The 14,043-nt window shown below is 43.3% G+C and overlaps 1 protein-coding gene across 4 annotated transcripts in view; it reads right to left on the bottom strand.

The window, feature by feature from the left end:
- Positions 1 to 14,043, bottom strand: part of PCNX2 (pecanex 2) — a 302,926-nt gene that overhangs the window by 121,992 nt on the left and 166,891 nt on the right. For 3 of the 4 annotated variants that reach the window (XM_040464986.1, XM_040464985.1, XM_040464988.1), the window contains exons 20-21: positions 6,410 to 6,551; positions 2,031 to 2,208 (exon numbers count right to left, since the gene is read on the bottom strand). In XM_040464986.1, coding sequence (XP_040320920.1) covers positions 2,031 to 2,208; positions 6,410 to 6,551 — 320 coding nt within the window. The remainder of the gene's footprint in view (positions 1 to 2,030; positions 2,209 to 6,409; positions 6,552 to 14,043) is intronic. The other variant, XM_040464987.1, reaches the window with a different exon arrangement.

The raw sequence follows: 14,043 nt of genomic DNA, 5'->3' as shown, positions 1-14,043 counted from the left end.
ATGCTGATTTTTCTAGCTTTTGTTCTAACCCCAGCCTAAAAGCAAACTATTGAAATTACATGTGCTAATGTTCCCACAATTAGAGAAAATAGGAATGCGGCTCCTATAGTTCTGTCTGACTTTATTAGTGTTTGAACTGTGACTTCAAAAAGATTACGGCAAGTGAAAGTCAAATGCTTGCAGCCGCTAAGTTTGCACGGAGTTAGTTTCAGACTGTGTCCTGTCCCACGCTGCTCACGATGCACAGGATGACACCAAGTGTCAGTGGGGGAAGGCTGCCTGTGCTCCAGGAAGTGAAAATCACTGTTCCTGCTGTGGATGTACAATCACTTAGAAGCCAGGCCCTTAAGACTTTTACAGTGAGACCCTCACTCCTCTCTGTCATGCCTGTGTTCACCTGGGGCGTCTCACTTTACAGAGAGATTCTTAAGTGGAGCTCAGTGTGGAAAACCAGCCACGCTCCTTCCCACACTAAACAGTGCATAACTTCTGTTTTTCTACTTACAATGGCTCTACAAATTCTGCCTTGCATTTGGAAAGCACATCTTACTTAAAGACTTCTTTCAATCCTCTCAATGCCCGGGCGAGACCGCCATCCTTACTTTCAATTTTATCAGAAACCGCGGGTCAGAAAGGCATGTAAATAACACCATGTCAAAACAGAAACAATGCCAGAGCCGGGAATTCAATACATCCTGACACACTTTGCATCTGATTATAAGCTCTTACCCCCTGCAAGTGGTAAAGTTATGTATAATAACTTCTAAAATGCTTTACAGATCATAGGATATAGTTTTACATTTATTATGTGAAATAAAGGCAATTTATACACAGTGAAGGAAAACAGAATATGGAAGCCTGTGATTTGAACCGCGAGAAAATTGGGATAACTTTATCAACACCAAACAGAACTCAAACACAGAAGAAATGTTTGTGGGAAAAGGACCAAGACCAGGGCTCTGGAATAAGATGTAGGCTGCAAAAGTAATAATAGCACAGAGCATGTGACAAACGACACAAGAAGGGACTCGGGCAGCTGAAAAATCAGAGTTCAGCCTGAGTTATAAGCGCACGTCCGATAGGGTGAGGACAATTACTCACAGGGCATCTTTAGGACAATATGAGAGTTTTGAAATTTTGTTACCTAAAATAAGCAAAGAGAAAGGTAGAAGAAAACGGTAAGTAAGAAAGAGAAACATTTAACAGAACGGATTCAAAAAGAGGTAAAAGACGAAGTTCAGGAAAAAAGATCTTAAAATTAAAAAATTATTAACCAAAAGCAGGGGAGGGGCTGGCTAAGTCAAGCTGAGGGCAGACACCGGCAGCCACCGTGTTAAAGACAGCGCGTGAGGAAGCCCGATGTGAAGTGAGATGGTGTGTCAGTTTATTGACCAGGAGTTGTTCCAAATTCCTTTTCATTTCTGTTTCCAAACCCTGGCTTTGTGAGGTGCTCAGAATACACTCAGGTGAGTATCCAGCGGATTTTATCCACCCCCCCCCCCCACCGCCATGTTCGACATCCGATTCCATCCCCCTATTTTGCCTGAACTATGATTAGGATTTCTCATTGCCTGTGTATCTTGACCTAACACACGCCAAGAAGAATGAAAATAATCCAAGAGACCTGGTTCTTGGATACCAGGTCACAAGTTTTACCTCAAATGCTAGCTAATTTAAAAAAAAAAAAAAATCTGTCTGGCTGCCAATCTTTAATTCAGAGCATTTTGAGGTCTAGGGAAGTTCTGTAATGAGATTGCTAACAGACGCAAAGATCATAAAATTTCAAAATTTCAAGCAACAGTAAATGGCTAATTCATTGTAATTAGTGATTTTTGGCAAATTACGTGGCATATTTGTATTCCACGGGGAAATGTCCCTCAAGTGGTAGCAGGAGCGTGACACGCATATGTAATTCAATTTAATTTCACTCCACAGTTTTCTTTAAAGGAAAATGTTTACAGCTCTTGAAACCTATGGTGAGAAACACCCCTTTTACATGTGAAAATGAACAAAATGGAGAACTAACTTGCCTTGCTGAACACAATGGACACCATGAAGAAATCCAGTAAGAAACTCTCTGACAGATCTTTGTAGTCAAAATGGAAAAAGATCGCAGTGAAGCTCACGTGAATAAACTGATGAGCGGGGTTACAGAAGGAGGTCCTTAGCAGCTTCATGCCGGCAACGATCATCAGGAAAATGTCCCAGCTGTTGGAAAGGAAAGAAAGGAAGCGGTCAAGGACGGCGAAGTACCAGGTGAGTCACAATAGCTAAGGTTTCTTGAGCATTTACTGTGCACGGTACACTTTACAGGCATGAAAAGCCAAGACTGGTGGGGAAGGGGGACACAGGGGCGGAGGACGGTGTGGGGGGAGGCTCTGTCATTATCCACATTTGTCAGAGGAGCAAAACGGGGTGTTAGAGTTTGGGTCCCTTGTCTAAGATCTCATGGGGGGGGGGGCAGGGTGGAGTGAGGATTGAAACTCAGTCCCAAGGGACTCTCAAGCACAGACCCTTGGCCTTGAGAAGAAGCTCCTTCCTGCCACATGATCTTCACGGTCCCCTGTCCCTCAGCAAGGACACAGAGCTCCCTTGGAGCTTATCTGAAGGACTCCTGCAGCGACAGGTTCCGCAGAAAGTTTGATGGCGAGTGAGGAAACAGAGCTCTCCCTCTTTGCGTCTGCTCAGTGTATGCTTTTTTATTACGAAAGAATCTTACTGAAGCAGTGATATAATAGCAGCTAATATTAAATTCGGAAAAGAAAGAAAACCCCGGTATCTCATCACAGACCTTTTTGCCTTTACATGTTAATTTCTAATATTTTTCAGCATATTTACCTCCCTGGTAAATGTAAGCTCTTTGGACTCCCCCCACCCCACACACTTTTCTTTTTCCTGCTGAAAATGATACCATTGACATTTTTTCCCCCATGGCATTGGCCTTTTTAGTTAAGGAACTCATCAAAGCAGTCCAGCAAGGAGATAACCAGGACTTTGCTTCAAGGCCTGGGCTCCTGGATGCTCTTGTCTGGGGAGTCAGGTTATTAACCTGTATAGGGAGCATGTGTTATACGAACAATTCCAGCAGATGCTGAAGCCAACAATGAATAATCTAACTACCTTAAGCTTGGAAAGTTAATGATAACAGCTAAGAATATCCTGACAGAGCAAACAGCCACTTCCTGGAGGGGTCTGTCTTTCTGAAGGAAGGCTTTGCGCATTTTAGGCAGATTCCTGCACCGTCCCACTGTAATAAAATCCTACTTGCAAACTCAAAAGAAAGGCAGAGATGGGAATACTTTCCAGTGAATGGTTGCACTTAAAAGAGAGAGGTTTTCTCCCCCTGGCTAAATACAGAAAACTGGAGCTATGCCTCAATTTCCCTCAGCCTAGAGGGATCCCCGGGCTCTGGACCCTTTTCAGCATTATTATCATCTTGTCCCAGGATGAGGGCATTCGAAAAATGCTTTTAAAGTCTTTGCAGCTATCAGGTGCAACACTGTCATTTTAGTTGTCAAAAAGATCTAATAATGTTGGCAATTCCATTTGCCTTGATGTGATATTTCATATGCCTTCAGACCGAGGGCTACAATTGTTTTCACTTTGCCTGAGGATGCACCCAGTGAGATTTGCTCAAGGCCCATCTGAAGAAAACTAGTCCTTAATTACATACAGATTTGGGCTGAGTGGGAATGTTTTCATGTAACTTCAACATAAAACCCTCAGGGTTCCTGCAGCAAAGTTGCGCACTGCTCCAGAACCCACCTTTCTTTTCCTTCTATTTCCTGATGAAAATACAGTATAAAGACATGACTTTGGGTCCAGCTGCCTTTGACAACAGCCCAGGATACAAGAATGTCTATGCCCAATGACAAGGCATCTTAAGGTTAGGGGTATTCTTATTTGGGTTTTCACAGGAGACTGATGATTTTGGGGGTTATTCAGGCCAAATCTAAGTGAGGGTCAACTCTTAACTTTGTGTTCTCTGTGATACGGTTAAAACGAAGAGCATTAATTTTTTGCTTATCAATGATGACTGGTTAACACTATGGGAGATCTTAAGGACTGAATTTTATGGCCTTTATAACACTCCAAGAGTAATGATCACAGTTAAAATAGTTCAGAGACTATTGTAGGCTCAGCTGAAGGTTTAATAAAGGCTTATGTAGCAGTCAGTGAACACAGCTTGGGACAGCTGCAAAGCATCCATTTAGATCAGGCTGGGAAATATAAATACCTAACAAGATATCACAATTCACCCACTCATCCATTTACCAGTCCCGGCTTGATCACCCATCTACCTAGCCTTCTACCATTTACTAGGGGGGGGGGGGGTAGTATTTAAAGCCAAATAAGAAGTCATGCCTGTTGCTGACGAGTTCACTGCCTAACTATCAGGTACAGTGGTTCTCAGTGCAGGTAGGCCGGGGGATTCTATAGTTAGAAACAGGTTTCTGGGTGATACCGACATACAGACTCCTGCTGTCCTATTTTAGAACAGCTGGTCTAATGGGGGTACTTGAAATTATTATTTAAAAAAATTTTTGAGCTTATTTATTTATTTTGAGAGAAACAGAGACAGTGTGGGCAGAGGAGGGGCAGAGAGAGAGAGAAAGAGAGAGAGAGAATAATGAGCAGGCTTCATGCTGTCAGCACAGAGCCCGATGCGGGGCTCGAACTCACGAAACTGTGAGATCATGACCTGACCCAAAAACCAAGAGTTGGACACTTAACTGACTGAGCCACCCAGGCACCCTAAAATTACTTTCAAGGCTTCATTTGGATGCCTCAAGAATATGAAGGAATTGTCAGCTTTTGGTTCTAAGAAGAATAGTTCTGTTGGTATCATCTTGGATTTGAGACTATTTGGAGGGACATTGCTAAGGTGCTACTTTCTGATATTCGTGTCTGGAAAAAACATTATAGGGGAATAGAGAGTATTATTACTTGAAACTGGACTCTCTCCAAACTCTTTGACTCTGCCTGATTCCCAACCCTTGTGTCCAGCCTCTGCCAACAGCCAGAACTGGAGGACCTCAACCTGCAGGCTTAGCTTAAGGTCCAGTCCTGAGGTTGGAAAGCGAGCAAACTTTAAGTCCTTCAGCTCGTTACCCCCGGGGGCAGCACTGGTACCCTCTTTGCTACTTTAGTTCTGATTGTAAGCCCTCATTCTAGAAACCGAGATGAGGCCTTGTTCTGGGAGGGCAGCAGGGTTAGCCAACATTGTGCCATACCAGAAACACCTACCACTAGAGAAAGCACTTGAGGTTCTGGATAAGGAGTCATCTCTGGGACTGGGTCCCCCCAAACTGGGCAAGAGGGCTACTACAGTCTCACTGTCTGTGTTCTTTATCCAGTGAGACTGATTTTCATCCCTGGATCTGAAGTCCAGGATTTTAAATACCAAAGGGCACAACTTGGCCTGGCCTAGCCATGACAGGTCTGAACTGGAAGGAAGGCAGAGTCTGATAAAGACAGGAAGGTTATATGACCATTTCATTCAGTGTCTGCTTTGTGTGACTATGAATCCACTCAACGTCCAACAGAGTGTTCAAATGTCTTTTATCTCAGCTTGCTCAATCTTTGGCAAATGTTAATTAATTTGTCCCCATCACCCCCCGAAAGGAAGAGCAGGTTTAAATTAGTATGCTTGGGATTATGCACAAGAATTGACTTGGGCACATAATGTTTAAGCAACATGACTTAATAAGCAAATCTGGGAAAGGATGTCTTTCTCATTCTCCTACTCGAACTTACTTCACCAGGCACTTCAACCTTCTGTCAGAGCAGCAAATCCACAGATTATCGAGAAGGATTTCCATTTGCAAATTCAGAGTTAATTTTATGTATGAAACTAATAACCCAACTGTGTGTTGTTAATGCTTTGCAAAAACATGGGCATCTTGACGGCATGATGACGCTGTGCTCCGTGTTTTTTTTTAATGGTGAGGCTTCTCCCGATAAATGCAGAGAGAGCACTGACAGTGATTAATCCCCCCTCCCTCAAGCACAAAACGATAGAGTATTTGCTAAATGAAATGACATGAGGCGGTTCATAAAGCTCTGAGCATGATGGTAAGAACTTTCCAGGGGGTTCAGGAACCCCTGGAACCACACTGTGCTTCCGTCATCTCATTAAAGCTCACTAAGTTCTTGCAGGAGCTTTTTCAAACCGACTGTCGTTTACTTGCAACATCACTTCAAGCAGATCTAACTTCATTTTCAGCCCACTCTGTAATAACCATCAAGTTCCTCCAGCGAGTTTGAGTAAAAGACCACCGTGGCTTACTTTTATGCGGCCAGTAAACTAGTAGATGCTGTACTACTGTAGCCTGTTTAGAGAAAATCCACCCGATTTTGAAATCATTGTGATCGAAATCATTACGAGAATAAACTGTTATCCACTTACTGGGTACCGAGTCTCCGGTAATTGCTTATTGAAAATGCATCAATAGTGAGGGCATTCAGAATTATTGCTGGGTACAGGATGTATTTTTCAAAACACTGAAGCCAGACATAGAGTCTTTCAAACCACATTAGATGGGCGATATCTGAAAGAAACATAAAAACCATTTAGAACTGATCAAGTTATTTTTCTTTAAGTACATGTAATAAGAAGGAATGTCCCCCCATTTCATTCAAAAGCTGCTCACTCAGAACTCCAGATTCTAGACAGGATACACCAATTTGCTTTCCAGGCAATCCTTAGCTTTGTTTCTACATAGTTCATAAATAATAACATACGGTAATATAGACCAGGGTCCCAATTCTTCAAGTTAGGTGATTTTTCCATATGGAATTATTCCTGGGACCCAGGAAGTAAGCGGTCCTGTATCAAGGCCTCTCAGAGAAAGTATGGGTGGACAGTGAGGGATGAAGGGTTGAAAAACAATCTCCTGGGCCCATCTCCTCTTCAGCTGGGGACACTTCCAAGGCTGGGCTTTCTTCTCCTTCTTCTTAATCTTTAAATCACCAATCAAATCCCCAGGACATACATACACATAAGAGAAAGCTGATCCCCAGGCCCCATCGTTATGAATGTATTACATTCTTGAGAACCCTTGTGACAACAGGAGCACCACGGGGAGTGACGTCTCTTCCCACGAGGGCTAAGGTTTTGAGTCAGACCAGTCTGGGTTTTCATTCAGACTCCACCAGCCACTGGTGCGTGACGGTGAACTGTTAACTCAATCTTTCTGAGCCTCGGCTTGTGTGCCCTGCCCACCCTCTGAGTCAGCTGCTGGGGAAGCGGTTGCCCCTCTTTCCCGCCACTCAGGGCAGGGAAAGACTCTGCTCCCCCTCGCGATGGGGTCATGTAGGATGTACACTTGCAGTGCCTGTCACCCCCCTCTGGCTACTTTTCTTTCTGAGAAGGAGGAGGAGTGGCTGGCTGGTCCGGTGGTCAGAGCACAAACTCCCTTAGGCCACAGCATCAGGAGGAGAGGAGAACACACATCCCTGACACAGGAGTGAAGTACGGAGCCAAGCTCTTCCCTGCTTCCATGAGGAGAGCACTCCTGGTTCAGCCCAGGGCCCGCCGGTAGGTCCATCTCACTCCCTGCTGAGTCTCTCTGCTACTAACTGTGAGGCTGAGACGGTCCCCAATCCACCAGCCAAACAGCCAGGAAAATGAATCAGACATGCCAGGGACTCAGTCTCTCCACCGAGTCTCAGAGGCCAAACCCCCAAAGGGCAAAGCTGACTCCATAGAACTTCTGGAATCACATTCCTCAACCATTTATAATATCAAACTTACACCTCAATAACCTATAGTAAAAAAACAAAACAAAACAAAACAAACAAGAGGGCCATGTCATTGTTACATTATTTGGATTACACAAGAATCCACTCATGAAGAACAGGTCGCACTCACACTTATCATTTGATTAAAAATATGAGAAGAGATCAGCATTCAGGAATCTGATTCACAAAGAATGGTGAGGACAGACACACTGGGAATACCTCATGACATGGACAAGAAATAAGAACAAATATCCCAGGGATTCATCAGTAGAAGAGAGACGCAACAAGAAATCATCAAGATAAAAATAAGAAGAAACGTTAATGATACATGAAACGGGGAGGAAGACTGGGTAATGACCCAAGGAAAAGGAACACACTGATTTGAAAAGATATATGCAGCCCTGTGTTTACTGCAGCATTAATTACAGTAGCCAAGAAATGGAAGCAGCTCAAGAGTCCATCCACTGATGAATGGATAAAGAAGACGTGGTGTGTGTGTGTGTGTGTTTGTGTGTGTGTGTGTGTAACAGAATATTACTCAGCCATAAAAAAAGAATGAGATCTTGCCATCTGCAACAACATGGATGGAGCTAGAGGGTATTAACACTAAGTAGAATAAGTCAGTCAAAGAAAGACAAATACCACATGACTTCACTCACAGGTGGAGTTTAAGAAACAAAACAAAGAAACAAAAAAAATTAGACTCTTCTTTTTTTAGTTTATTCGTTTTGAGAGAGAGAGAGTGTGTGTGTGTGCACCCCCACAAGCAGGGGAGGGGCAGAGAGAGAGAATTCCAAGCAGGCTCCATGCTGTCAGCGCAGAGTCAGATTCGGGGCTCAAACTCACGAACCAAGAGATCATGACCCGGGCCGAAATCCAGAGTCGGATGCTTAAGTGACCAAGCCACCTAGGTGCCCCCCCCAAATCAGACTCTTAAATGCAGAGAACAAACTGATGGTTACCATAGGGGAGGTGGGTGGGGGAATGGGTGATAGGTGATGGGGATTAAGAGTACACTTATCATGATGAGCACTGAGTAATGTAAACAACTGCTGAATCACGGTATTGTACACCCGAAACTAGTATAACGCTGCATGTTAGTTACACTTCAATTTAAAAGGTATATATACGCAATGGAATGTTGCTCAGCCCTAAAGAAGAATGAGATTTTGCCATTTGCAACAACATGGATGGACCTAGAGAAAAGTCAGACAGAGAAAGACAAATACCATACGATTTCACTTATACGTAGAATCTAGAAGACATAACAAATGAACAAAAACAGACACAGACTCTTAAATACAGAGAAAAAACTCTACCTAAACAGAGTGGAGGTGGGTGGGGCATGGGCAAAATAGGTGAAGACGTACAAACTTTCAGCTGTAAAACAGATAAGTCATGGGGATGAAAAGTACAGCATAGGGAATATAGTCCATAATGTTGTAATAACTTTGTATGGTGACAGACGGTAGCCACACTTCCCATGGTGAGCGCAGCGTAATATATGGCATTGTCCATGTCACATACCTGAAACTAATGTAACACTGTATGTCAACTCTACTTCAATAATTAAAAAAACAGCAAGGATGTTGGGTAGGAATTTAACTTTGGGTATTCTTAATCGTGAATGCGCAGTGTTTTCCGGTATAGATTTGAAAATGGGCTGTTTCATAGGGAATTAAGGTGTTGTTTTTTTTTTTTACATATAATTAATGAAATCTAGGTATATTATTACATATTCTACATGCCAACAACAGGGTTCTCATCTTTTGTGAAAGTATATGAAAATTAGGAAAGACAAATTTTTATGATGTCTCCCCCATCCCTTTAGGCAAATGACAGGAACCTTACTTCTAGAGAAAACTGAGGCTATGAGACTCCAACAACTCATCTTCCCACCTGTCAGCTACGAATGTATTCACAGTTACATCCACCTGCTGGGTCCTCCTCACGTTGAGCGTCCACTGAAGCTCTGAGTCCCGTTCTTTCCTGATGGCTGGTTCAGGGGTCACTCCCCAGAGTAGCTCTTTCCTGTTGGCAAGTGGCAATATTCCAGTCTTTGCCAAATTGAAAACTTGCTTTCCACTCTACACCTCGCTCCCTCTGCCCTTTTTTGCACAGCTTCTTGAAAAGGCTGTGAATGTCTGACCATCCCAGGCCCCTGTCTCCTATTTACTGCTGAAACTTCTGTGCCTGCATATTTGCAGCTACCCCTGGCCAGAACTGTGTATGGAGCAGCCACCTGTGACCTCCCAAAGGACAAATAATTGATCCTTCTCAGTCTACCTTACTAGACCTTTCTGGGCATAAAACATCGCTGGTCCTGCCTTCCGCAGAAAACTCTCTTTCCTTAGTTTCCCCATGCCACCTGTTCCTGCTTGCACTCAAACCTCTGATACTACTTTTACCACTTTCCCTGAAAACCCCTTTTCCCTTATTTGGTCATTTGCTCTCCTTGGACCTCTGTATTATTTTTTCTCATTTTCAACACCCTTAACTTTAATGATTCCATCCATGCTGAGGACACTCCCATCTGTAATTCTCAATCTTCTATCTGTCTCCTGGCCTCCAGATCTAAATACTCAATGGATGGCTTCACCTGATGTCCCCAAGGAATCCCCAAATACATGTCAAAACTGAACTTGTCAGCCTCCACACACCTGCTCTTCCTCGAACATTCTTTATCTTATCTAATGACACCTGCATTCACTTAGCCATGCAGGCAATATACCTCGGAGTCATCCTAACCACAGCTGCATGTTGGAACTACCCGGGGACAAGGCAGAAAGACGCTGTCCTAGATCTGTGATTCTCAAACGTCGACATGCAAATAAATCACCTGGGGGAAATGCAGAAGCAGACCCAGTGGGTCTGGAACGGCGTCAGATCTTCTATACCTGCCACTTCGTAACTCTCTGGTCACGATCATCAGTTCTACACTCACTTAACTGGCGACCTGAAGTAGCCATGCTGGGTTTTTCAAAAACGTTTTCATTGAACTTTTTCATATACAGAAACCTGCACATACCATACACGTACGGCCGTGTCCCTAGCACCTAGAGGAAGAAGAAACCCTCTTGAAGCCCCCCGTGTCTCTTCCAGTAACTGCCCCCAAGGTAACCAGTGCCCTAACCCCAAACACCACTGTTCCGTCTGCCTACTGTCCTTTTGTATCGTTTTCCCAACACTCTCCTTGAGATTCAGCCACATCTTTGTGTGTAATCATCATCTGCCCGTTCTCACTGCTGTACAATAATCTACTATATGAATAGACACAGGTTGTTTTTCAAAGCTGCTGTACATGAGCGTTCACGTTGTTTCCAGTTTAGAGCTGTCATGTAGAGTGCCGCCATGAACATTCTTGGACAGGCCTTTTGGTAAACATGGGTATGCTTCCGGGGTATATATCTAGCTACAGAATTGCTAGGTTATTAAGTGTGTGTAGGAAGCTCTAGGAGATTTTCCAAAGTTATGGAGCCAATTTACACTCCCACAAACAGTGCAAAGAGTTCCTTCTGTTTGTTCACATCCTTGCCAAAACATTTTCTCTCTCTTTCATTTTAACTATGCTGTGGGTGTAGAGCGGTATCATGTTATGGTTTTATTTTGCATTTCTCTGATGACTAATGCAGTTAAGTACCTTTTCATGTGTTTACACCATTTGGCCATTTGGATACACACTTTTGTGAAGTGTGGCTCTCCATGTGCATTGCCTGGTTCTTTTTCCTCCTGGAGTAACGTCTTTTCCTTACTGATTTCTAGGATTAGATGTCTTTTCTTTACTGACTTCTAGGAGTTCTTTATATACCTTAGGTATGAGTCTTTACTCAGATATATGCATCAGAAAGATCTCCCATTTTATGGGTTATCACTCTCTTAATAGTCTCTTTTGTAGAAAAGAAATACTTAATTTTAATACGTTCCAATTTCTCATTTTTTTTTTCCTTTTGGAGTCTTTGGTGCTCTGCTCATTTTATTTTTTTAATCTTTATTTATTTTTGAGAGAGACAGAGCACGAATAGGAGAAGAACAGAGAGACAGGGAGACACAGAATCCGAAGCAGCCTCCAGGCTCTGAGCTGTCAGCACAGAGTCTGATGTGGAGCTCGCTCATGAACCGTGAGGTCATGACCTGAGCCAAAGTCGGATGCTTCACCTACTGAGCCACCCAGGTGCCCCTTTGTACTGTGTTTAAAAGACAAAGATCGTGAGCACATTCTCATGTTTTCCCCTGAGACGTTATTGTTTTACCTTTCACATTGAGATCTGCAAGCTATCTGGAATTGATTCTGTATGGTGTGAGATAGGGATTGAAACCGATTTTTTTTCCCCATGTGGATAACTGACCATCACAGTGTATTGAAAATAATTTCTTTTTTTAAATGTTTGTTTATTTATTCATTTATTTATTTATTTATTTATTTATTTATTTTCAGAGAGAGAAAGCATGAGTTGGGAGGGGCAGAAAGAAAGAGAATCCCAAGCAGGCTCCACAGTGTCAGCACAGAGCCCAACGCGGGGCTCGATCTTTGAGATCATAACCTGAGCCAAGATCAAGAGTCAGATGCTTCACTGACTGAGCCACCCAGGCGCCCCATATTCGAAGTGTCTATTTCCTCCCACACGGCATTGAACCTCACTGTTGTCTATGCCTTTATATGTGCTGGGTGCCTTCCTGGAATGTCCTTCTGTATTTCCTGCTTGAGGAACTCCTGGTCTTGCCCGCCCCCCATGTCCCTGACCATTCCCAGTACAGTTGCTACCGGCCGTTTTCCAGGGCTGTGCACTCGGGAGTGTCCATCCCAGGGGAAGGGTCTAATCACTGACAGTGTTTAGAACCGTTGGCACAAGGTGAAAGTAAAAAAGGAGTCCAAACTGTAATTGGCATTATTATTGTTTTAAAATTCTTTAGAAACAACGCATGCCCCGCTTTCTGCCTGTGCTGGGCAGACCCTGCCATCTCCTCACCGCCGGTGGTCCACCATGCTGCCATATAGCAAGGACCCATGAAGCTTCTGCAAGACACTGAACCAGCATTCTGTATTACTAGCTTTAGTTTTCAAGCAGAATACATCATTCCTTTGTGCCATCACTATGCACTGTGAATTCTCTAATTATAGTACCTGTTACACCATGGAGCATTCATTTAAATATTAATCTCCCCACTAGACTGTGGGTTTGTCAAGAGTAGACGCTATGCCTCTGTCGGCTTAGAGTTCTGTAAACGTTCACCTATTATCTTATCATTTTTAGTGTTCAAGGGAACTCTGGATCGTTAAATCAAACAAAAAGCAGCCTCTTGGAATTACTCTTTGAATACAAAACAAAAAACTTTCTGACTATAACACATTAAGCAAGATTTCCTATTTTAGTCTCTCCTAAAGTCCGATCAGGTACGTTTAGGTTTCCTTCTATATACATTATTTTTTCTGATTTCTCAATTTATATGAAGTCAACAGTGTCAGATTGGGGCCGTCACATCAAATGCAATTCAATTCAGCCTGCTTATAAAAATACGTTTACAGAGTTCTATCAACAATTGTCACCAATTCGGAGAAACATGACAACCTTAGCTAGATTCCTGCAAAAATATGTAAATTAAGGAAATATAAGCCAACCTCATGCTGCAGGGCTGTTAGAAAAACATCTGAATTAAAAGAAACATCCACAGCTCGTCACTGTAGAATGCTAGTGCCATGTGGATGGGGGAGTGCGATCCAAGCTTTCAAACGCTTGTCACATTTGCTATCAGCCCATGATGTTTTCCAGTGAGTGGGGCTGATTGGAGGGCAGGGACACAATTTCACTGCAGTCCTTGCAAGGATTTACGGCAGATAGTGATAACAAATACGGGTTTTCCATAAGAATTTGTTTCTCCATCGCAGAAACACACAAAGCAATGAATTTCAAAAAACATGTACAGAAATCACCAGTAAGATCTGAATTTACCATCCGTGCCTTTCCAAATATTGGAGAGCAGAGATATCGATTCTGTGAGATTTAACCCTCTGTGGTACCTGGAAGGGAGGGATGTGTGTGGAAACTACAGCACAGGCACAGCTTTGAGGCACGTGACTAGATATCCTGGCTCTTCCCACGGGCAACCCACCGATTCTGAATCTCTGGATGAGAGGCCAGAGGATGTGCTTTATACTGTCCGCACGCACCGGCAAGCACAGGTTTACGTACTGTACATTAAGAGGAAAACATTCTAGGTGAAGATTTATCCCAAGGCACGGCTTCCCTGACTGGTGTCAGGACATCCAGCCAAAGTGGGGGGTGGAGAAGGATGTGGAAAGGG

The sequence above is a fragment of the Herpailurus yagouaroundi genome, unplaced genomic scaffold, assembly GCF_014898765.1.
Source record: "Herpailurus yagouaroundi ecotype Mexico unplaced genomic scaffold, PumYag 530, whole genome shotgun sequence".
In the NCBI taxonomy this organism is placed as follows: Eukaryota; Metazoa; Chordata; class Mammalia; order Carnivora; family Felidae; genus Herpailurus; species Herpailurus yagouaroundi.
The sequence above is the reverse complement of the archived record's forward strand: the minus strand, read 5'-3'. Positions and strand labels throughout refer to the sequence as shown.